The following is a 25,200-nucleotide window of genomic DNA, read 5'->3' as shown; positions in this document are numbered from 1 at the left end:
AAATATAACAGGTGGCGCCACCATCTTGACAACTTTTATGCACACCTACCTGGGGAACACTGTATACAAGTTTGATCAAAATCCGATCAATCCTGTAGGAGGCGTAGCAATTTTAGTAAATTGTGGACTGACGACACGTGATAGCATAAGCTCATCCAACATGGCCTGCGGTTGGATTAGCTTTAAAAAATAAATAAATAAAACCCATCATTTGTTAAATTTGGTGAAGTCAAGCCAGAGAAATGAATGAAAAAAAAGAGTCATATTCATAGGTTGATTTACAGTATATTTGAGACAGATACGTTACAGATTAGGAACGTGTTTGCAGCAAAATTAGAAAAATAATATGCGGGTCATTTTTTGACAGCCTCTCATTTCAATTCACTATCACAGAATGAACTTTGCTACACTGGACTCATTTTGTGGTGATACACCCCATTTAGTTACTGTAGACCTCGTTTTATTTTTAGCAGCCAGGAAGTGCATCGCTGACAAAAATTACCACTCACTCTCTCTCAAGGCCTGAGACCACATTATGCACATGATCCATATCCGTCTAAGGGGGAAGAAAAAAGGGAAAAAAAAACAAAACGTAACTTTAGTTTACAAAAAAGAGCAGTTAAAAACAAAGGCTATAATAGACAACATTACTGATCCATAAACAATAGCCATATTCTTGCCATTTACAACACAAAATCCTATCTATCTATTATAACAAAGGATATTGGAAAAAAATATTAACAACTGTGATTGTGCTTGGGTGAGCAGGATGTACAATATGAACACCTACTCCAGAGTAAAACAGGCAAATGTGAACACACCGTTTATTTTGAAAACATTAGCATTTTCAGTGGTCAAAAAACACTTTTAAATAGAACACAAAATAGATAAAATATGCTGTTTACAATTTACCTGTGTCACTTTGGACTAGCATTAAGTAACTTGAGAACAAGTACATTTTCAAAGGGGTCCCTTTACACCCTCCCAGCACAAGGAAAAACTTCAAACATATACTCACTACCCACTTCACATAAACCAAACAACCAGACTCACCTCCCCTATGAAGACTATGATTACACAGTCAAGCTTCTCTTCAGGCGAGAGTTTGTCGATGAGTGAGTGCAACGTTTCTGCTAGGTACGACTTTACTTTCCGCTTCACAGTAGGAATCCCCATTACCACAGAAACTGCAGAATACAGAACGTGAACAGGCACTCTTTCAGTGTATTGTTTTGGTGTTCCTTTCTTCTGAACACTACAAATCAAATTTACACTATTCAATTAGGAGGAAACCAGTTAGTTTCATTTGTAACTGACATGTCAAAAATAAATTAAATTAAAACACTAGATCTGAATATATAGTGTAAACACATCCAGGCACAAGCTTGTTGCATTTTGTTAAAACAAGTAAATCAATGCACGTCCACAAAAATACATGCGTGTACACAAGTTTTTTGGACATTATAGTTCATGCTCATTATGGCGGGGGTTCTAAAATCAGGTCACTGCCAGTTGTCCAAGTCACATTTTAAATTTATTATACTCCCTTCCTCTACATGTAACATACATTGCCTACACACTCATACCCCTAATGTGCACTTCTCAAATACAGTGGTGCTTGAAAGTTTGTGAACCCTTTAGAATTTTCTAAATGTCTGCATAAATATGACCTAAAACAACAGATTTTCACACAAGTCCTAAAAGTAGATAAAGAGAACCCAGTTAAACAAATGAAACAAAATTATACTTGCTCATTTATTTATTGAGGAAAATGATCCAATATTACATATCTGTGAGTGGCAAAAGTATGTGAACCTTTGCTTTCAGTATCTGGTGTGACCCCCCCCCCCCTTGTGCAGCAATAACTGCAACTAAACGTTTCCGGTAACTGTTGATCAGTCCTGCACACCGGCTTGGAGGAATTTTAGCCCATTCCTCCATACAGAACAGCTTCAACTCTGGGATGTTGGTGGGTTTCCTCACATGAACTGCTCGCTTCAGGTCCTTCTACAACATTTCGATTGGATTAAGGTCAGGACTTTGACTTGGCCATTCCAAAACATTCACTTTATTCTTATTTAACCATTCTTTGGTAGAACGATGTGTGTGCTTAGGGTCGTTGTCTTGCTGCATGACCCACCTTCTCTTGAGATTCAGTACATGGACAGATGTCCTGACATTTTCCTTTAGAATTCGCTGGTATGATTTAGAATTCATTGTTCCATCAATGATGGCAAGCCGTCCTGGCCCAGATGCAGCAAAACAAGCTTAAAACCATGATACTACCATGACCCTGCTTCACAGATGGGATAAGGTTCTTATGCTGGAATGCAGTGTTTTCCTTTCATCAAACATAACACTTCTCATTTAAACCAAAAAGTTCTATTTGGTCTCTTCCATCCACAAAACATTTTTCCAATAGCTTTCTGGCTTGTCCACGTGATCTTTAGCAAACTGCAAACGAGCAGCAATGTTCTCTTTGGAGAGCAGTGGCTTTCTCCTTGCAACCTGCTATGCACACCATTGTTGTTCAGTGTTCTCCTGATGGTGGACTCATGAACATTAGCCAATTTGAGAGAGGCCTTCAGTTGTTTAAAAGTTACCCTGGGGTCCTTTGTGACCTCACCAACTATTACACGCCTTGCTCTTGTAGTGATCTTTGTTGGTCGACCACTCCTGGGGAGGGTAACAATGGTCTTGAATTTCCTCCATTTGTACACTCTCTGTCTGTGGATTGGTGGAGTCCAAACTCTTTACAGATGGTTTTGTAACCTTTTCCAGCCTGATGAGCATCAACAATGCTTTTTCTGAGATCCTCAGAAATCTCCTTTTGTTCGTGCCATGATACACTTCCACAAGCATGTGTTGTGAAGATCAGGACTTTGATAGATCCCTGTTCTTTAAATAAAACAGGGTGCCCACTCACACCTGATTGTCATCCCATTGATTGAAAACACCTGACTAATTTCACCTTCAAATTAACTGATAATTCTAGAAGTTCACATACTTTTGCCACTCACAGAAATGTAATATTGGATCATTTTCCTCAATAAATGAGCAAGTATAATATTTGTCTCATTTGTTTAACTGGGTTCTCTTTATCTACTTTTCGGACTTGTGTGAAAATCTGATGATGTTTTAGGTCATATTTATGCAGAACTATAGAACATTCTAAAGGGTTCACAAACTTTCAAGCACCACTGTATGCTGAAAGGGCAGCAACCAGTGCAAACTGACGGAGGACGTACCCTTTAATGGCACCGTTTCTTTCCTACCCTAGACTAATAAACACTATAAACAAGAGAGTGCTTTTAAGGGGCAGGGAGAAGAGCCCACAAGGCAAACACATTACATTGACTCCATTATATAGTACTCCGCTGGGGGGGGGGGACAAGGGAGATGGAATGAACAGAAGAACCATAGTGTAATGCACTTAGAGCACATTGAGAAATGCTTGTTTGAGAACCTGGGCTTTAAAAAACACCCCACACAAGGCAAACTGTACATGGAGGAGTGTGTAGAACTAAATCACATGAAGCAGACAAAATAAAGTGCTTAGTTTCTCCTACAGCCTTGCAGAACCATGGATTTGCGACCTAAATGAATCACACACCTACACGCGAGGATAAACACAGCACTATCCTTTTCCACTTCGCCTCTCAGGCTTTTCCAAACAAACACTGGTAAGACCATTTTTGTGATCTGAAAAATATTGGAGTTAAAAACTTTCAGGGGAAAAGAAAAAAAAGGGACATCCAGTATCCAGTGAAATCACATCGAATCACCTTGATGTTTTGGCAATTGAAAGATGCAAATATATTCTGCATCAGGTGCAAGTGATAATTTTCATGACAGAGCCTCAGCTAAGCTTGTGCGCTTAAAGCGTAATACGCCGATAGCATTGATGAAGTGTGATATTTCTAACATAGGAAAATGAAAACATGTCCTCCTTTCACACCATCTCCTACTACAGAGGCAGAGACCAGACAGAGAAAAGGTAAAGTAGGTCGAGGATGAAAGGACCAGAAAATGTAAGCAAGTTGAAAGAAGAAGCAGGCACCGTGATACAGACACAGTGACAAACTTGATTTGGAGAATAAACTGCTGCAAATTCTGATGTAGAAGTCTCAAGAAATATTAGTGATTGCCTTGCTGAGAGAACAGCGATTTCTAATTCACATAATTCCCCACGCTACACTCTCACTTGTCCTCCATATGGGAAAAAAAAAAAAAAAAGCGTGCAAGATTGAGCTTCTAGGGGGTGGACAAGTGATGTCCCAATTTGCATACCCAAATTTAGCTCCTCCAAAGCTAGGATCTAGTATAGCACTGAGGAAGGTGGGAAGTAAATGCTCTCACCGTGAGCGAGAGAAAAAGTACACAAATGGTATACTGAGGAGAAACCACATGCATTCAAAGCAGCAGAGATATTTCAGTAGAAGTCTTCATTTTCTCAGGAGAAAGAATTGACAAAGGCAATGCATGGATTTAAAAGCCACCCCGCCCACCACTTTCAGTTCATTTGTCACACAGGGAAGAAAACCAGGTCTTAGGAAATTACATCATTACCTTCAACTTCAGTTCTAACTCGGCATAGCCAGTTTTAAAATTTCTCATGATTACAGCCTACATACAGTGCTTTCCAGTACAGCAAGATACTCACTGAGCACTTTATTAGGAACACTATACTAATACTAGGTAGGGCCTCCCTTTGCTCTCAAAACGGCTTCAATTTTTCATGGCATAGCTTCCATAAATTGGAAACATTCCTTTAGGATTCTGGTCCAGGTTGACATCATTGCATCACACAATTCCTGCAGATTTTTCATGTGCACATTCTTGCAGCCAAATCTCCCTTTCTACCACATGTCAAAAGGTGTTCTACTGGATTCAGATCTGGTGACTGGGAAGGCCACTGAACTCATTGTCATGTTCAGAAAACCAGACTGAGATGACATTTGCTAGAAGTAGCCATTAGAAGATGAGTAAATTGTGGCCATGAAGGGATGCACATGGTCAGCAACTCAAATAGACTATGGCATTCAAACGTTGGTTGGTATTAGGCAAGCGCAAAGTGTGCTAAGAAAACACGCCCCACACCATTACACCACCTCCACCAGCCTGGACTGTTGACACAAGGCAGCTTGGGTCCATGGATTCATGCTGTTGGCACCAAATTCTGACTCTACCACCTGTGTGCCTCAGATGAAATTGAGAATAAATCAGACCAGACTACATTTTTCCAGTCTTCAACTGTCCAGTTTTGGTAAGCCTGTGCCCACTGCAGCCTCAGTTTTTGGCCGACAGAAGCGGACATGGTCTTCTGCCGTTGTCTCCCATCTGCCTCAAGTTTCAACATGTGGTGCATTCAGAAAGACTTTTCTGCTCACCACGATTGTACAGAGTGGTTATCGGAGTTACTGTAGCCATCAGCTCAAACCAGTCTTGCCAGTCTCTGGTGAACTCGTCAATAAGGCATTTCCTTCCACAGAACTGCTGCTCACAGGAGGTTCTTATTTATTGCACCATTCTGAACAAACTCTAGAAATGAGGGATGGTAAGATTCACCGATTCTCATCAGTGCACCAATTCAAAATTGATGCAACTGCCCCAATTAAAAAGTGCGTATCAGATACAATTTGGAATGAAATTGTGATGCATAATTTCTAACATCTTTGCATCAGTAAAATTAAAATTTATTTATTTATATATATATATTTAAAATGTGACCTATAAATTTTACATTTAGACTGATTCCTCCTCTTTAAACTGTTTCTTAGGCATGCGTTCATCTCCACTGGTGTCATGGGCCAATTCTCACCAAGTCTCATGCGAGCTGGATACACGGCTCAATAGGATCTCAAAAATAAAGATCCCTGTTTAGTTCACTTTTATTTTTTTTAAACATTTGAAAGCAGTTATAAAATACCTGTTTGTGAAAGGTCATCTTTAAATGTTTCTATATGGAAACAGCATTTTTCTCACTTCCAGTTCAGCCTATCTGTTGAAAGTGTAAAGCACAGCTGTCTGTTGGCAGTACCTAGGCTTATGTCAGCACATAATACTGAATATTTAATGTTAGCACTTGTGAAGACAAGTAATAAAATGAACAGCAACAGTGTCAACAGTGAACACCACCTATTTCAATATCCTTTGTTCTGGAAATGAACGTTCCTATTCATCTTTTCCACAGACTTAAGAAAAATTTTAAGAGTATGAAACACTAAACCAAAATCAACCAGCTATGAATCATGGTCATGTGAATGATTCCCAAGCAAACAGCTGTAGGGGGGGCTGCCAAGCCGTAGCCATATGAACCATCTTCTCCCTTTCACTGTACAGCATTGAACACACCAATCCCTGTACTCGATGCCATGTTCTATCTCCACCCATTCTTCTGACTCCCTGTAATGGTATTGGATACAGAGATGATACCGGATACCAAATACAGTGACGTCATGACTGTGCTTTAAACCCGTGGCGGAATCGAAATTCTCTCTCTCTCTGGCGGTGGGTTTCCACACGTGAAAGAGACATTGTGCATCTGTGCTACAGGAGAACAAAAGGACAAAGAACGAGCTATTGATACCAGACCTTTAGCCAAAGTTCAATGTATTTGATCTTCGCATAGTTATAATAAGCGAACCGGTTAGTTACTGCAGCCCATGCAGTATCTCAGAGAAAAGGCGACCGGATCCCTTTTCCCTTTCTCAGCGTCGATGAACTACAAACAAGATTCCTTCCAGATCATCGGATGACCGACAGGACACCGAAGAACTTCAGCTGACGAGCTGTAAAAGTGAAACGAACAGAACTGTTTTCTCCCTGGATCTGCGCTGTCTTCGGATAACAGATGGCACACTTTCAGTCGCCAAATAAGAGCGATCTCAAGTAAGGCTGGCATCTGGACAATTGTTAGTCTTAGTTGTGGCTAGTTAAATGTGAAGAGTATTGTTTATTTGAATTAATTTATGGTTTAAATGTACGCATTTTGATTCACATGAAAGTCGGTCTTAGACCGCGTGTTGTTTGATTTACTTTGTTTACCATCTGTATTTAGTTAGATTGTGCATGCGCTCTCTCTCTCTCTCTCAACTCCCTCTGTCGCACTACACTCCTCAACATTGGGATTTCAGGAGTAGCTAAGGGTTGAGTAGAAGTTGGGTTTAAGGCCTAGCCGAGACTAGTTTTTAAACTACAGATCCTCCCTCCCTCTCTTTTTCTCTCTCCCCTTGTTGCCCATCCCCCTTTAGGCGAGGCCTAGCACAAGGCTCGTGCATTCCATTCACGTGCTCACACAATCTTTAGGTAGTATCTTACTGGGCTGCGACAGCTTGCGGCAAATTGCGAACGTCATTCGCAAGAGAGTTTCAAAAGTGTCCTGAAACATTCGCGGGGCTTCTCAATTTCCTCGCATGAGTCGCAAAGTGTCGCTCCTTCGTCGCTGAAATTTTTAACATGTTCAAAAGATTCGTGCAACAAAATTCCTCTCAAAATAGCTGCAAATGCGTTGCTGGTGTTGCAAAGCCATCACGAACCCTTCTCAAGTCAGTTTCCATGAGACAGGAAGCGCGAGCCAGTATCTCACTGGGCTGTGACAGCCTGCGACTAGTTGGAGATACAACAATTGCAGTAAAATATGCGAATATCAATTTAGTGTGATTCCAAGTGAAAACTGTCGATAATTTGCATATTTTATCGCAATTGTTGTCTCTCCAACTAGTCACAAGCTGTCGCAGCCCAGTGAGATACTGGCTTTACACACACACACACACACACACACACACACACACACACACACACACACACACACACGATTTCCCGCTCACATTTTAACATCCACTTGCCCCTACACGAAACTTGCATATAGCTCATTACTTCTGATCACCATCAATGCCTTAGTTATCATGTACACTACTGATTCTTATTTGTATACACTATCATCATTTATACTGAATTATTCCTTAGCTGCTATTGTTGCTATATCTGATCAGTATTAGTTTGCCAATTCATGTCAGCTATTTCAATAAATGGTATCTTTGGAATAAACTGCGTCCTGTCTATTGCTACAATATTCACTGAGTGCCAGCCTCTGCCAAACAAGTATTCTAATTGCCTTCGCCCATTTGGTTGTTATATGAATGTTCTAGATATAGAGTAAACGTATTACATTAGAGCTACAATACTCACAAACTGTAGCAACATCAAGTTATTCCATTGATTTTAATAGTTTAGCTATTAAAATAGTTTAGCTATTATTCAAGCTAAACACTTGAATTAATGAATTTATGAGACTGATCCCTTTTTACATGAGACTGATTTGATAAGCCTATAGCACCTACACAGCATATGTACTTGTTTTCTATAAAGGACTGAACTACTGATCCCATAAACCACTGTCATTTAGCTATACTGTATTTTTCCCCAAGGTTAGTGTGATGTGCATTGCACTGCACAAATATATTACACAAAAAGTAATTTCCCCTCCTGAGGACATTCTTCTCATAGAAACAAATGCACCGTGACTCCTCATTTATAGCAGCAATGTTTCACTGTTGAGTCTTATGTTAAGGTTTGTAGGTAATGTAATATTTCACAGACAAGTCAGCATTTAAATACTATTGTATTTCTACAGGAGTCAATAACATTGCTTAACAGTTGTACAGCTCTCAATTAGTAAGTCTCAATTAGTACGTCGCTCTGGATAAGAGCGTCTGCTAAATGCCGTTAAATGTAATGTAACGTATTGTGAAAGAAAAAGGAGTGGAGCAAGGAACTGTACAACTACAAATAAAAGTAAAACCGTATTCAGATTTCTGTCCAGCCAAATTTTATCAATAGTTTCTTTGGTCTTTATGTAAATGGAGTAGTTTGTGAATAATATTCAATAACCAATTGCACAGAACAAATATGGGAAACTGGTTATGTGACTTGCACAAAAAGATTCTATTGTCACTGTCCTGAAAATGTTGAACCTTTGCATGGTCCAATTAGGGTTGCATAATGGAGCACATTTTCATTAAAAAAAAAAATATATATATATTTATTTATTTATTTATTTATATATATATATATATATATATATATATATATATATATATATATATATATATATATATATATATTTTTTTTTTTTTTTTTTTTTTTTTTAATATATATTTTATATATATATTTTTAAATATATTTATTTATTTTGCTTGGTCATTTGTCAAAAGCAAAGTGAAGTACTTGATGGAAAAATTATAAAACGCATTTAAAAAAAAAAAAATGTCCCCATAAGCTTGCTACTTATCAAGTTTTATTTGAATACCACTTTGGGCCACACCAATTTAATTAGTTGGTTCTCAGATTTTTTTCAGGAAAAATATGAAGCGAGCGTGCGAAATAAAAATAAAATTAAAAAAATGCTTTGATGGTAAAATTAGCGGTGGAAATAGAGGGCTTTCATAATAGAAAAACAAAACAAAGACAATACATTATTGTTACACATTTCATATGGCTCTTTTAATAGCTTATCTTATTTCCACCCATATGCATTAAGGGCTAGCTCTGGCTGCACGTCTTATCGGGCAAACCAGTAAACAGACAGGCTAAATAAACAATTGATTACAGTCAACTGAACATCTACAATGCACAGAAAAAAAAAAAAAAAAGATTTGACCAGGAGTAGGCTACTTCTGATGGCTAAATACTTCGAATGATTTTTTGTTTGCCCCTCACATCAATCAATGAAATATATAAATCAAACCCACCGCCACAGAGTTGTAGTCCAAGTTGGCACATCGCAGGGTAACAAGCTCACGGCATCTTGAGTACAACTGTGCAAAGTTTCCCCCTCTTGAATTTCGACACACCTGTCAAAGATTTTACGCTTCTGTTCGCTGAATATCCTAACAATCACAAACAGGCTTTGCAGGATTCCCCTCCACAGCCATGTTTCTTCCACAAGTCTTTAGACAAAGTGAAAGGGGCGATTTGATTGGTTTTCGACGTCACATGACCTCAACCTGCAGTCGATTTCGATTTTATTTCTCCCCCCCCCATTTTGCATTTTCTTCAAGCGGCGATTCCGAGAACCAACTAATCGAATTGGTGTGGCCTTGTATTAAAATAAAATTGTTTTTAAACTGGTTAATTAATTCTGTTAAAAAAACAATAGGATTTCAATATTGAAATTAATTATATTGTGCAGCCATGTGTTAATATATTTAAAAAAGGTGCAACACTAGGTGTTGGGCATCCACAGTGGAAAAGCGCTTACCTCCTGTGCGTCCCTGACCCACCTGCACTGCAGGGTGCAGGCCGCCCTCATTGTTTACCAGGTGTGGCAAGTGGTGGAAGATATTTGGCACTTGGAGAGGCTTCCTGTGTGCTAGGTCCTTCAACAGTTTCTGGGTCTCATCTGTGTGTGGTGGTGGGGGGGCGGGGGGTAAATGGGAAACAGGTTTCTTGAATAAATACTGACATTGGGGATGCTCGTCACATGTTTCAGTATTATAACTAAACATAAGCATGGCCACAGAGGACATTCATGAGAAGAAAGAAAGGCTTTACTTGATTTTATTAACAAAAGCAAGTATGACCATGACCCTGAACAGGATAAAACAGTTACTGAAAATGAATAAAGGAATGAATGAACAGGCATCAACTCTATTCTGTACTGTGTTGCCTTGTTCTTTTCAAAAATCAACAGCACACTGTATTGCAAGCTTTTCTCCTTCACACTGTCCACAAAATAATTTTAACCATGCTTCCCTGACCAAATACCTATGAAAGATCCTGTGTGAAATAAAATCTGTTGTGAAATACCCTGGAAGGCTACAAATATTTTGACTCGTGGGGTAACAGTTTCATCTTTCACTCAGTCCTAGAATAAGGCTTCATTAAACTCTAAAAATAAATAAATAGGGGGCGTTGTGGCTCAGGTGGATAAGGCGCCATACCATAAATCCGGGCACCCGGGTTCGATTCCGACCCGAGGTCATTTCCCGATCCCTCCTCCGCTCATTTCCTGTCTCTACACTGTTCTATCCAATAAAGGTGAAAAAAGCCAAAAAAAATCTTTTAAAAAAATAAATAAAAATCTAGACTGTGCAATATCTGCGTTAGCTTCTTCTGTTATTAGACAGGTCCATGTTTAACTCTGATTTAAGGCCTTGTATGGTCAAAATTATGTGAAGACATGACCACCACACCCATATGTGATTCTTCCCCAAACTGCTGCCACAAATTTGGAAGCACACTATTGTATATAAAAGGTCTTTATGCTACAGCTTTACAATTTTCGTTCACTGGAACTAAGAGGCTCAAACATATTCTACCATGAAATTGCCTCTGTATACAAAGTGTGCTCCATGGTTTTCCAAAGTCGGACTGAAAGAACGTGACTGGCCCGAGCCCTGACCTCAATATCATTGGGATGAATTGGAACACCAATTGAGTACCAGACCTCCTCATCCAATATCAGTGCCTGATCTCACTAATGTTCTTGCAGCGGAATGGGCAAATCCCCACAGCAACGCTCCAACAGCAAGTGGAAAGACTTCCCAGAAAAGTGGCAACTGTCACAACAGCAAAGAAGGGATGAACTTGCTTTTAATTCTCATGGTTTTGGAATTGTATGTTCAAGAAGCACATGTGGGTGTGATGGTTAGGTGTCCACAAACTTTTGACCATAGTGTATGCGCACTTTTGGTAATGAAAATACACTTGCATCATGTATTACTGGTCAGTAGCAAGTTCCTTACTATATCAATTTACTAAAATGTTCTTTAGACATTTAAATGTGCTTATGTTGTACTACTATAATCTAAAGGCTTTCCTACTGTATTTGATCAAGAAAACAAAGGGAGCGTTGTCTTTTAAGTTATGAATCCTTGCTTTCTACTAGAGGCAAACAGTTTATAAGCACTGTATGCAATGCTTGGCCAAACAACTAAATGTAAACGTGCATTTACCTGAGAAGTTGGTTAGGGCATCCTTGCTGCCGTTGGTCTCTGCAATGGCACGTCGGAACTGTTCCAGGACAGTGTTCAGCTCCGAAGAGCGCTGCAGGGTTCGGTGCTCAGCCGCACGCAGACGCTCACGCAGAGCATGAAACTCCCGCTGATATGCTACCAATTTCTCTATACAGCAAGAGTGAGTGAGAATAAAATGAAATTATTCTGCAGTAAAACTAAAGTGTCTGACAAAAGAAGGTGGCAGCTCATGGAATTTGTTTGGCTTACTGAATACAAGAACAAAGAATAAAAACAACCCCTTAACACCTCACCCCTCCTGAAACCAACTGATAATTTAGGTTTGACAACCACTGATACGTTATGAAGTAGATGAATTTTTACTTGTCTTGTACAAATGAAATTCCAAGAAAGGTTATATCCAGCACTTTTTTTTTTGGGGGGGGGGGGTTTAATAAAATAATTGAGAACAAAAGGGGGAGAGAGAAACTGCCTGGGAATATGCTGTGTTGACAGGCTTGACATCTGAACCAATTATGATTATGGAATATATTTCACATCACACAGTACATAATGAAGACGAAGCAAATTACCGTGGGCTCAGGGCTGACTACTTGTTAGCAGTAAATGATGGAAAAGAAACTGAGGATGTTTACAACAGCTGCTCATTCCCTCAAGGTCCTTACACCTCTAACCACAAGAGAAGAGAGGTGTTTTGATTCTTTCCGGCTCCCTACCGCTCATAAACGCATACACACAGAAGCATTACTGAAAGTGGATTGTATTCAAATACCCCAAATAAATATTCAAATACCAGAATTGGAGGCATTTTATTTTCAAATACTGTGCAAGAATGCACATAGGGATGCGTCTGATCTGCAAGGCTTTTTTTTTTTTCTTATTTGTTTTGCAAACTTACAAAGAGAGTCTAAGATACAAGGCCAGTCATGCATGAAGGAGTACATACATTTCCCCTCAAGGACAAATGCCTCGCTTCCTCTCTCCTATGCACATAATCATAAAAGCAAAAGAAACAGGTCAGGAACATCAGCACCTATTAAATGACTATTGTGCCAGTGCATGTGCTTTAAGGTAGAGGTTTAGTATCTACATAACCTGTAGCTTTTATAAAAACGGTACAGGAGCATCTTCATAATCTTGCTATTCCTCTATGCTGCTCCATCATTGTATGTACTGTTCAAGGCACCTGGAGAAAATCCCAGGTTAGGTCCCTACACCAAGCAGACAGAGCCCAGAGTTTGTATTAATGGACTTTTTGGTAGAAAGGGTCAAGACTGACATACAGAAGAATGGAGGACAATATATACACCTTTTTTGTAAAAAGAGGGTGATTAAAGATGTGTATATTTAAAAAAAAAATTCATTACCAAACAAGATGCTTCAGTATATTTATAAATATATTTTTACTGTACAAAATCTGCATTTTAGCCTAGCTGACAACATTTACATGAGCTTCTTGTTGCCATCATCCTAATGAAGAAATAACAGAAGGACATCTCTAGAGCTGATAATCATGTGAATTCAGAATGGCTGTCCGCTTTCATACAGTACACTAGCAGCATTGAAAAAACACAATTGTTTTACAAATAAGCAGACAAAAAGAAATTGTAATGATAACCATAAACTTTAAGACCACAAAAATAACAGATTACTGCTGTTTTAAATAAATAAAATAAATAACCAAATATTGATATAGTACTATCACTATGGTATAATAAGATAATTATCAAAACATTATTACTTTCAGTTCAAACCATTATGACAGGTCTAATCTGGCAAATTAAAAGGGAAAATTAGAAATAATTAGATCTTGAGTGAAGGGTAATGCTAAATAAAAGTTGTTATGTCAAGGGTGCTAAGAAGTGTCAGGACTGGAAACAGGACAAACAAAGACTCCCCGATAGTCCAGTTCTCAGGCCTAATATGGAGAAAGAATGTCAGTGTGATAGGGAGTGCCGCTGTGAGCAATCTAGCTCAATTAAAGTTTTTTGGAAAGATGAAGAGCCTCTTTTTAGGCTGTAATGAGGGCATAGGGGAGTGAGGAAATTAAGGCATTGTTGTAAACCATTCAAAGAGAAGGTCCTTGTTTAAAAAAAAAAAAAAAAGTTATAACTTAAGTATGCCATTAACAAGTCTATCCTTCCTGTGATTGTACAAGAAATGACAGGTAAAAACCCTTTCTACATCATTCTCCTCTAGCTCAACCAGCAGAATTTGGCAGATAATGCGAGAAGGTCGAGAAATCGCTGCATGTGCAAACCAGCACAATGATGCCCCTTTTCCACCAAAGCAGTTCCAGGGCTGGTTCGGGGCCAGTGCTTAGTTTGGAACCGGGTTTTCTGTTTCCACTGACAAAGAACTGGCTCTGGGGCCAGAAAAACCGGTTCCAGGCTAGCACCAACTCCCTGCTGGGCCAGAGGAAAGAACCGCTTACGTCAGCGGGGGGGGTTGTTAAGACCAACAACAATAACAAGACCGCGAAAGATCGCCATTTTTAAGCGACGAGAAGCCACAGCTATACAAACGTGAAGTCATCCATTATTATTATTGTTGCTGCTGCTGCTTCTTCAGTGTTGTTTTTGCTTCGATATTCGCGCCAAGGTTTATGCAAACGTAGCGACGTAACTGACGTATACAGCGACATAACTGACGTAGCTCCGCAACCTATGGAAAAGCAAACTGGTTCTCAGCTGGCTCGCAAGTTGAACGAGTTGTGAACCAGCACCGGCCCCTAACCAGCCCTGGAACTGATTTGGTGGAAAAGGGGTATGAGAGGGTTTCAGACCATAAACAGAATGAGCAAAAGGAGTGAAGTTAACATATTTGCATTGGTTGTGGATTGTACCAAATACTTTACTAGGAACACTACAGTAATACTGGATAGGGCCTCCCTTTATCCTCAAAACGGCCTCAATTCTTTGTGGTATGGATTCCATAAGCTGTTGGGAACATCTCAGCAAAGGAATGTCTATGAAACCAGTCTGAGGCTACATCCACACGACAACGGCAACGAGATGTTATTTAAAAATATATCGCGTCCAAATGGGCAACAATCAGTAAAATATCAGGTCCATATGGCAACGCAACGCTTGCTGAAAACGATGCAATACACATGCCACACCTCTAGGGGCGCTGTAAGACGGTCCCTTCGGAGACACCAGAACAATAGAAGTAGTAAGGATGCATATTAGCCACAAAGTCAGGAAAATCTGTTTGTAAAATTACATTATAATGACCAAATACAATGAAAAGTATTTTTCCAGTCTCACCTGTGAAAGGTAATCCCATGTGATCTCGTTTGGATGGCAAACCTGTTGGTACAGTTAAACGCAGCTAATCTTTATTCTCTGCTTTGACCTTTCCAAAATGGCGGCGAGGATGACCTATGATTCTACGCGGAAGGCGGTGTCTTTAATGGTCCGGAATAAATTGAATGCTAATTAAATAATGATTAATTTGCTCCTCTACGCCCTTTTTGAGGAATGTATTGTAGGACTTAAACCCACATCTGAAGAGGTGAGATCGCTCTTTTTTTCTCTATTTTTGCTGGCGGGATTGACTCTCTCTCTCTCTCTCTCTCTCTCTCTCACTTTGCACCATTACACAATAAATATTCACAGTGAAAATATTTTGTAAGCGCGTTTCATGAACCAAGTTATAGGATTTGTTGACAACTCGCATCGCAATGAGAAGATCATTGGCACTACTGGTGTTAAGAATCAGACCATTTCATAAATGAATATTTTGCTGTAGAGCTGCAGTGTTTGTACAATTGCATGTTTTTGCTTCACTATTACTGTCACTATTCTGCTTCTTGCATTACTACTGTGAACTAACACTGAACATAATAATAATAATAATAAATAATAAATAATATCTAAGCTCGTGTTTCACTCTCACTAGTGCTCTGTAAGGCTTTTTCCTGGTGATATTCGTTACACTTCTACCCGGCGTGAAGCACTCAGTCATGTGGTTGTGACGTCATCGTAAACAAATCCGTTTTACTCATCCAGACGACTTCACAACGGCAACGTTGCCAGATCTTTCCACTCTGGAACCCGTTCTCAAAAAGATTGCGTTTTGGGCACCCAAAACGCCGGTGCCGTGTGGACGCCAGGCCTAAACGATAAGCAATTGTATCGGAGTCACCTGAATCCGTTGCCGTGTGGACAGGGCCTGAGACAACTTTTGCTTTGTGACATGATGCATTATCACGATGGAAGAGTAGTAAATTGCAGCCATGAAAGGATGCACATTGTCAGCAACAATACTCAAATAGGCTGTGGCATTCAAGAGATGACTGATTGGTATTAGCAAGCACAAACATGCCAAGAAAACATTCCTCATACTAATTACACCACCTCCACCAGCCTGGACTGTTGACACAAGGCAGGTTGGATCCATGCTGTTGGTGCCAAATTCTGACCCTACCATCTGTGTGTCTCAAGAGAAATCAAGATTCCCCAGACCAGGTTACATATTTCCAGTCTTCAGCTGTCCAGTGTTGGTGAGCCTGCACCCACTGCAGCCTTAGTTTTCTGTTTTTGGCTGACAGAAGTGGAACCCAACATGGTCTTCTGCTGTTATATCCCATCCACCTCAAACTTTGATATGGTGTGCATTCTGAGATGCTTTTCTGCTCACCACAGTTGTACAGCATGGTTTTCCAAATTAGTCAGCTTGAACCAGTCTGGCCATTCTCCTTTTACCTCACTCATCATTTGTTCTTATAAATACTACAGAGACTGAAAACTCTCAAACTAGACAGAAATGCATGGGTTCTTATCTTCCAAATGTAACCCTGTTACCATGTAAGTCCAGAGAACAAAGTGAAACTTACTGTGTACTTTAGACTGCCCCTTGCTTTCCTGTTGTCCAAAGGCATGTTTCTTATCTGCTTTTCTATTGGTAAGATAATGACGCCTTTCATCAGTGCTATTTTAGGTCCATTGTGTGCACCACTCACCCAGGGGATTGCTAAGTGCAGAAGAAATGTATCCGCAGAGAAAGAAATAAAGGGTGGGATTCTTATTTACTGTAAGTTACAACAGAATGTGAGAGCAGGATCAAGTAACAGTACAGAAAGCGATGGTTCATACAGTGAGCATAAGATTCCTCTGTAAGAACACACCATTCACCCACATAATGCGTATTCCTGAAATAAGAAGGTTGTGTTACAGGAGTGATTGAATTTAGGCTTCAAAACGCATTGAAAGCTTCAACAGGTGTTTAATCCAAACATGAGAAAGCTTGGTAAAGAAATACCAAGCTTCTTTGATGCTCATGCCAGTTAGCATGGGTTAAATGTTGCATATCAAGGGAAATTGAGAACTATGGACTACAAACAGCAGGTCAAACCTTTTTACGGTACTTAGTTTATTTTATTAGGAGGTTAATATTTAACATTTGCACGGCAAATCAGATGCACAAGATGCGTTGAGCATCATGATGCCATTATTAAAGTCTACAGTTGACCTGAACATACTATAAACAAAACATGCATCACAGCATTTGCTGAGGAAACGCCCAAAACTCTGTACATGATAAATCTGATATTACAAAATTATCTTCAAAGGAAAAATCAAAGCAAATTGCTGGAATTTCATTTGTTTAATATGATCTGTGACTTGCTGTTCCACCACATACAACCAGAAATGACTGCCTGGAAAGCATCAAGTGACATGACGGAGAAAGTGTCACATAACACATTTATCTAAAAATCACTGCTGAAATTCAACTGCTAATCAGAAGAAAAAAAACGAATATACTGTGTTGAATTAGGATGAAGTTAACATTACTGACAGTGTTATAATTTAGGCTCTAAAAACTAACACTTCTGAGAATTCCTGCAGGTCAAAATACACTTTCTTTTTCCTTCTTATTTTGCCACAGTAGTCTTAGCAAACACTTATTAGAATGCTGGGATTAGTACATCTCTAAACATCCCACGCTGAGCACATTTATATAATTCTACTTTTACACGGTCTTGACAGTGAAGTAATATTCCAATTTCCAAATCAGTCAAATTACCATTAGTTCTGAAATTACCTTGCCTTTCACTCAGATTTAATGGCTTCCCACCCACCCCCCCACAAAAAAAAGGGGGGATTTTTTTCCTTAATTTAGTGGCCAAGTCCCAACTATCGGGCAATTTTCACCAAATCACACGACAGCTGCCAACCAGGTAGGGCAATATGCTTCATCTGTGCCACATGAAGCCAGTCGAACTACTGCTCATGCAAGGTTGGGGGCTGCAAGTGTGAGGGGAATGGGGTAGGAGATGGCAAGCATCAGTGTACCAGACACAGACTAAGGTGCAATCTGCCTTCTGCATGCATGATCTCAGAGTGCAACTGTGATTCATGGGGAAGAGAGAGTACGCATGTCTCCCCTCCTGGCCACTGATGGCTGTTGCATCATTGGGATTCAAACTTGCGATCTTCAAACGATAGGACAAACATGTTTTGACTGCACCACCCATACCCTTTAATGTTATGAGCCAAAACTACTAGGTAGTTCTGGTACTCCAGGCTAATGGTATGTGGGTTCGTGCTAGATGGGCTGCTTTGATGCCAAAGGCTAATGGTGGCCAAACAGCTTTTTTTTTTTTTTTTTGCTAATGAGCAAAACAGCAAAAATGCTCTGGTAGTGTGCATGCTGTGACCAAACTGCACAACCTTTTCCTGAACCATGGTACTTCACATCTAATTTGAAAAGACTACTAAAGTTAGCAATCATGTCTACCAAGTAATGTTTTGTTTAGGCTGCTACCCAGTTACACAAATCACTGATCACATAACCGTTGAGTTATTGTGGCCTTAAATATCCCTTTCCCCCTTGCTATTTTGACCCACTTCATAAGACAAGGTTATTTGTTTAAAGTGTGTTAACAAGTCTCAGCTTTACAGTGTGTGACTAGTACACAGGGCAAATTGTGATTTCGCTATACTGCCTGTTAAAAGGTTTGAAGACTGCATACCATCTTTGAATTTCCAAGTAATGTTTGCTTTTCAATGACCCCAAACATTCTTCCAAAAATATCTGGAAAGGAAGCAACATTATCTGTAGTGGAACAGCTATCCCAATCCCCTGACCTTAACCCATTTTAGTTGCTTTGGTAGGAGTAAAAAGATATGAGCAAGAGGCCCAAGCTGTTCCTGAAACCTCTGGGATTTCCATCAAGAAACACATCAGGGTGTGTGCAACCACTAAAACTGATAAGGACAGGTTTTAGTTCATGTAGTGTGAATATTTGTGGCGTGAAGTTACATGGGCAACACTGATTCATCATTGAAATGTTAAGGTTTTGCAAACCAACCAAGAGTTCTTACTGATTAGAAAGCTGGGTCTCGAACTTTTGACGATGTACATTTTTAATGTTGTTAAAACAAAACACAATTTTGTATAAATCGTGCTGAAGCGCTGGTGGTGCAGAAGTGAAAGGCTAATTGTTTAACATGAGCGTGCCAGTCTTGTATACAGCAAGTTATAGGTCTCATGAATACTCTACACAGCTTAATTAATTCAAAGTCCCTCAGTACTCTACAGAAATTATAGAGTATTCAGGTAATTAATTACACCAATTATGGTATAATGCCTCCAGATATTTAGTGAGTAAACACGAGTGAGCCGAATGATGGTTAATAGAAAATAGCCATCCACTGTACAACTGTTTTGCAAAAATTTAACAATAAGCAAAACCACTGTCATAGCAAACTAAAAGGCAATAGAACATCATGAGCTTAGCTAGCAAGCCATGCAGCTGTGTTTTACACAGCCAGTTCTCAAAAAACACAACCATAAACCCCCAAACACAGCCTATAAATTATATACTAACCTGCGCTAACCAAAATTTAAGTAATTTTGTTGTTTTGTGAAGTAATTTTTGTTGACGGTCAGTGGCTTCCCGGGGCGTGCCTGGCACACATTCTTTCCATATATGGAAGTTAAATCGAGAAACTCAAATTTACCGCCAAAAATGTAGCGTTCTTATTGGCCAGACTTCGAAACGAGGCTTGAATGGAAGCAAAATACTACGAGTTTTGAGAGCTTTGCTGGCAAAGTTCAGCAGGTTTAGACTGAGCAGGTCATGTATTTAGATAAATATCTTCACGAGTTTATCATACAAGCATGATAAACATATTGACAGAAACTTTATACTTTCCTATGTGCCCACTGCCAAATAATATATAGTTTTTAAAATGACCTAAATTAGATGAAACATAAAACTTGTCACCTGCCTCAGTCACACCAGAGTCGGTGTGCTGAGACCCCACTTCCACATTCATAAAAGACTGTTCACATGGTAATGGAATGATAATCACTTTCACTCTTTCGGTTTCGATTGGTTTCTCTTTCGCCAAGATTTGCATCATCTTAAAAACAGTACTTTCATAAACTACCATTATTATTATTGATTTTTTTTGTATTGTTTAGAGTATTTACATTTCAAGTAACTACAGGAAATTTTCCTTTCATTTGTAACTTAATTTCACTTATCTTTAACTCCTGTTTATTGCACTTTTTACAGAATCAAAATGATTCCTAACATTGTGATGTAACATTTGCATAATGTACATTTCGTAAAATCAAAACTTGTTAAACGGTATCTATTTTCAGTTGTATATATTTCCTAATAATTTTCAAAGTTGGCTGAATCTCATTTATCTTTGTTGTATATAGTAAAGATGTATTCTGTGTAATAGGACATGATTGCAGCAATTTATTTTTTTGTCTTAAGTGCACTAGAAATTATAACTTAAGGTTTCTGCTTTTATTGCAGGAATTTGTAGAAGATTTTATTGATAATTACAGTGATTTGTAAAGTTCTGGTTAATGAATAAGAAACTAAATTTAAACTGTTATAACATTTTATTAAGTTAGTAAATAAAATGTGTTAAATGCCTAATAAAATATAAGTCACATAAAATTAATGCTTTCTTTCATTTCTTTTTAAGGCTCAATTGCAGCTCCAGAAGTCACCAGGCTGCACCAAAAAAAAAAAAAAAAAAAATCTAAATTTGGCCCCCCGGTCGCAACCAAGTTACACTCCCTACTTTAAAAAAATAAATAAATAAACCACTCCCAACCTTCCCAATCCTGGCTAAGCCGCTGTAGAATATTAAGGGTCACATTCTGCACTACAACAGCAGATTTTCAGGAAACATAACGAACCTCATTCTCAATATAGCAATTTTGTAAGAATGACCGCACATCAAGTGTTAAAAAGATAGGACAGTTATAGTTTGGGTGGGTGGTAGTGTAATGCAGAGGTGTAGGCTAGTAAGTGTGCTATGTGCATGTTAGAAAGTAGTGAAGCTCAGTCGCAGGTTTGAAGATGGACAAACTCAGACCTGCACTCTTTGCTTTGAAAGCAACTGTCTGAGCACATTGTGGATTTTATGAATGAAGAGAACAAAAAGAACTGGACAAAATAAAAAAGAGCATGCAGTCCTATTATACAAAGAAATCATTTCAGGACTACTGAGAACCCTGAAGAACAAGCTGGAGTTCAACAGTATTTGTTTTCAGTGTTATTACTCTTTTTATATTATTTATAATTATTATTCTGTTTTCCACTGTTGTGTATGGCTTAGCAGTTCAACTGTCAGCCATATAGGAAATGGATGCAATTTAAAGAGAAACTACAGCTGATCAATAGTGTCAGAAAGTGCATAAAGGGCGGCACGGTGGTGTAGTGGTTAGCACGGTCGCCTCACAGCAAGAAGGTTCCGGGTTTGAACCCAGCGGCCGGCGAGGGCCTTTCTGTGTGGAGTTTGCATGTTCTCCCCGTGTCTGCGTGGGTTTCCTCCGGGTGCTCCGGTTTCCCCCACAACCCAAAGACATGCAGTTAGGTTGACGTGGGGCGGCCTTGGACCGAGGTGCCCTTGAGCAAGGTACCTGACCCCCGACTGCTCCCCTGGCGCTTTGATGTGGGTTCCCACTGCTCTGGGTGTGCGCGCGTGTTCACTGCTTCAGATGGGTTAAATGCAGAGGATGAATTTCACTGTGCTTGAAGTGTGCATGTAACGAATAAAGGCTTCTTCTATACTGCTGACTGATTTCCAACTAGTATGGCAAGAGTTATTTTACACAACACAGACCTTCCTGAGCATCCAACAGCCCAGAAATCAGAAGTCAGTGAGACAGTAACTTAAGAAAACTGCCAACTCTGTAGATAGTTAAGTTAAAGGGGGGGGGGGGAAAAATCCACCTTGAATGACTCCCATAATTATCTTAATAATTACCATGTATAATATTCATTGGTGTCTGATATTTATTTTGTAATAAAATTTTAAGCTGGTTTTGTTGGACAAAACATCTTTCTGCTACATGCCTATGTGCAGCAATGTCATAATTTCATATGAATAAAGTTTATTATTTGTGAACTCCCCCCCCATTATAAAACGTTAATTTGCTGGGTTCTGTTAATGGTTCCACTATTATTTCTGAAGGGGCGTTAATTAGTGTAACACACCTGTGGACATCATGCTTGGGATGTCTAGAAAGGGGTAAGCTGGTGTCGTGAATCCTGCGTGGATGATATTCATTAATACAGTATATTTTACATTTTTTTCCAGAGATATTTTTATGTAAAAATGTTTTGACATATCTACTGTTTATACTGGATCAAATATGTAAATAGTGTTGTAAAATTCCATGTGAAAAAAAAAAAGTCAGGTGTTTTTCTGAGTAGCCATTTGGCTGGGTGCTAACTGGTGTGTTATGTTGTAAGGATGCCAGAATGCTTTCCCCTGTCTCTGTGTTGATAGCCCCATCATTCACTGTCTTCCAGGTATGTTTGCCTGAGTATGTTCAGAAAACTTAAGATCTGTCAAGCATTGTATTCATTACTGTATGGTTTATTTCATTTATTGTGCATAGTAAACTACACTATATGAGCAATATTATTAAGTGCACTACTATTATAGTCATCTCTTACAGTGTAATGTAGCCTACTAAACAGTACGTAGCCTATAGTACTTTTTTTTTTTAATTATGCTTGGGATGTCTGGAAAGGGGGATGCCAGAATTCTTTCCCGTCTCCGTGTGTTGGTAGCTCTGTCATTCATTGTCTTCCAGAATGAATGCTGACAGATCAACTCTTCACCTCCTCTGCATCGTCTATTATTGGCCACGCACAGTTATTATTGGAGTAACTGACTGGTTATATTCAGTTACATATGTTCACTCATAGCTTTTTACCTTACTCACAATGCTGTCTGACTACCTGCTAATAGTACTGCCAGTGGGATCCAAGGCTCACTTCGTCCCCATCTTAAGGGACGAACGGAATGCTTTAATCCTTTAATCTGTCCAGCTCGCTCACCTCCTCATCCGTACACTCGTCAGCTTTCATTCTAATACAGCCGTCAAAGCCATTGTGCAACTCCTAGCTCACTAACCATCTGATGTAACTCGGCGCCACAGCGTTGTAACATCGCTGCATTACATTCTGGACTTTTGTCATTAACATGACTTTGAACATCAGTGAAAAACGGTGAGTGAGAAAAGAAGCTCTTGCACTTCCAACAGCGAAACCTGGCTGTTATCCCTTGTAACTGTGTAAGCAGTGATGTCACTATGGTGCATAAGCAATAGCTTCTCAGAGGAATGACATAAAATACAGCAGCAACCAACAAAGTAGAAATCTCAAAGTCCCTCACACATGTTTCTATATAGTCTATTTAATGTGGTTCTGGGTGGAGTTTTCCTTTAACCTGGTGGATGTGCACACTGATCCTTTGTGGTGAAGAAGATGATCTCTCACTCACTCACCCTTTCCGTTCTGCCAGGCGGTGTACCAGGACAAACTGAGAAAAGAGGTGAAGAAGATGAGGGCAGTGGCAACAGTTCCATTTCTGAGCCTCATCTCATTTCAGCGGCTGTCCGCGGCCCCCGTGGCTCCTCTCCCCCGGCCCTCCTCCTCCTCCTCCAGAGCTCTCCCGAGCTTCAGCGCTTCAAATATCTGCCTGGACCGAGCCAAGCCATCATCTTTATTCCGAATGCGTCAAGTCAGAAGCTAACCTATTACAGTAACTAGCACATGAGTCGCAGCGGCAGTTTCCTCTTCAACTTCTGCAACAAAAATAAACATGAAACGTGAGCTGGGAATCAAGTTATAGTCCAGCTATTAGTGACGAGCACTGTGGTACTTGCAGTGTAGTAGAGATTCGGGGTTTAAGGTAGGAGAAAAGAAAAAAAAAAAAAAGAGACCCGATTTACCGCCGGTTCCAGCAGACAGGCGGCTGGCGACGATGTGTGGCTAATGAGCTAATGTTAGCTAACAGAGTTAGCCCTGTCTCTACTTAGCCAGCTGTGGGACATTCATGTCACTTCTGCGTTACTAGCGATAGACAAACAATAATACGGTTAGCTAGCAAACGCTAACCCCCAAGTGAACGCACAGAATAATAAAATAACGCATTTTAAAACGTCAGAGTGTCTTAAGTTTGTTTAGTTCCTGTAGAATGAATAGAGGTGCACCCGTTAACTCAGCCTTCCTGTCTGCAGCTACCTGTCGGAAGTGTTGAAATGTCAGACACAACAGGCGTGTTAGCGCCAAAACCCCTCAAACACAAGTTTCCATACTCACTCATATATCAAACGGAGGGTGCATATACACTCGTTCTGTTGTAATAACGTACCAGCGACTGCTCTAGCTGTTAAAACGTATTATATTGTTGGTATATTATATAAAATGCTGTTAGACTACCAGTCTGCGGCTCAAACATGGACTAATGGTGAGCTCTCAATCAACCTTCACCATAACCCCGCCCACCGGCAGCCGCCATTAACTCCGCCCACTGGCAGGAGTTTTTTTTTTCTCTCCCTCCCGTGTTAAGCTGCTGTGCCTATATTAGCCACTAGAGAGCAGACTCGTATGAGGTCATTAAAAATTAGGTTGGAGATATTTATTCCCGATCTTTCCACCGTCAGGAGACATTACATTTAAGTTGACATTATTTATAGGCCTCAGTGAGGAGTTATTGAGTTTTTAAATCAATCCATCCATCCATCCATCCATCCATCCATCCATCCAAGTGGTCAGTCAGATATGCAAATAACTATAAGAATTAAACAGACTTTGATATGGGGCGGCACGATGTCGCCTCACAGCAAGAAGGTCCTGGGTTCGAGCCCAGTGGCCAGCGAGGGCCTTTCTGTGCGAAGTTTGCATGTTCTCCCCGTGTCCGCGTGGGTTTCCTCCGGGTGCTCCGGT

At 39.7% G+C, this 25,200-nt stretch overlaps 1 protein-coding gene across 2 annotated transcripts in view; it reads right to left on the bottom strand.

Moving 5' to 3' along the window:
* Positions 1 to 24,727, bottom strand: part of mgat4a (alpha-1,3-mannosyl-glycoprotein 4-beta-N-acetylglucosaminyltransferase A) — a 38,325-nt gene extending 13,598 nt beyond the window's left edge. Inside the window, exons 1-6 of one of the 2 annotated variants that reach the window (XM_060929640.1) lie at positions 24,574 to 24,727; positions 23,757 to 24,056; positions 11,958 to 12,125; positions 10,262 to 10,402; positions 1,054 to 1,187; positions 510 to 556 (exon numbers count right to left, since the gene is read on the bottom strand). In XM_060929640.1, the coding sequence (XP_060785623.1) occupies positions 510 to 556; positions 1,054 to 1,187; positions 10,262 to 10,402; positions 11,958 to 12,125; positions 23,757 to 23,850 (584 nt within the window). In that variant the 5' untranslated portion in view covers positions 23,851 to 24,056; positions 24,574 to 24,727. Of the gene's footprint in view, positions 1 to 509; positions 557 to 1,053; positions 1,188 to 10,261; positions 10,403 to 11,957; positions 12,126 to 23,756; positions 24,057 to 24,203; positions 24,502 to 24,573 lie in introns of those variants that run through there. The other variant, XM_060929641.1, reaches the window with a different exon arrangement.
* Positions 24,728 to 25,200: the final 473 nt, after the last annotated feature.

Source organism: Neoarius graeffei, chromosome 9, assembly GCF_027579695.1.
Source record: "Neoarius graeffei isolate fNeoGra1 chromosome 9, fNeoGra1.pri, whole genome shotgun sequence".
In the NCBI taxonomy this organism is placed as follows: domain Eukaryota; kingdom Metazoa; phylum Chordata; class Actinopteri; order Siluriformes; family Ariidae; genus Neoarius; species Neoarius graeffei.
Note: the sequence above shows the minus strand (reverse complement) of the source record. Positions and strands in the feature narration are given on the sequence as shown.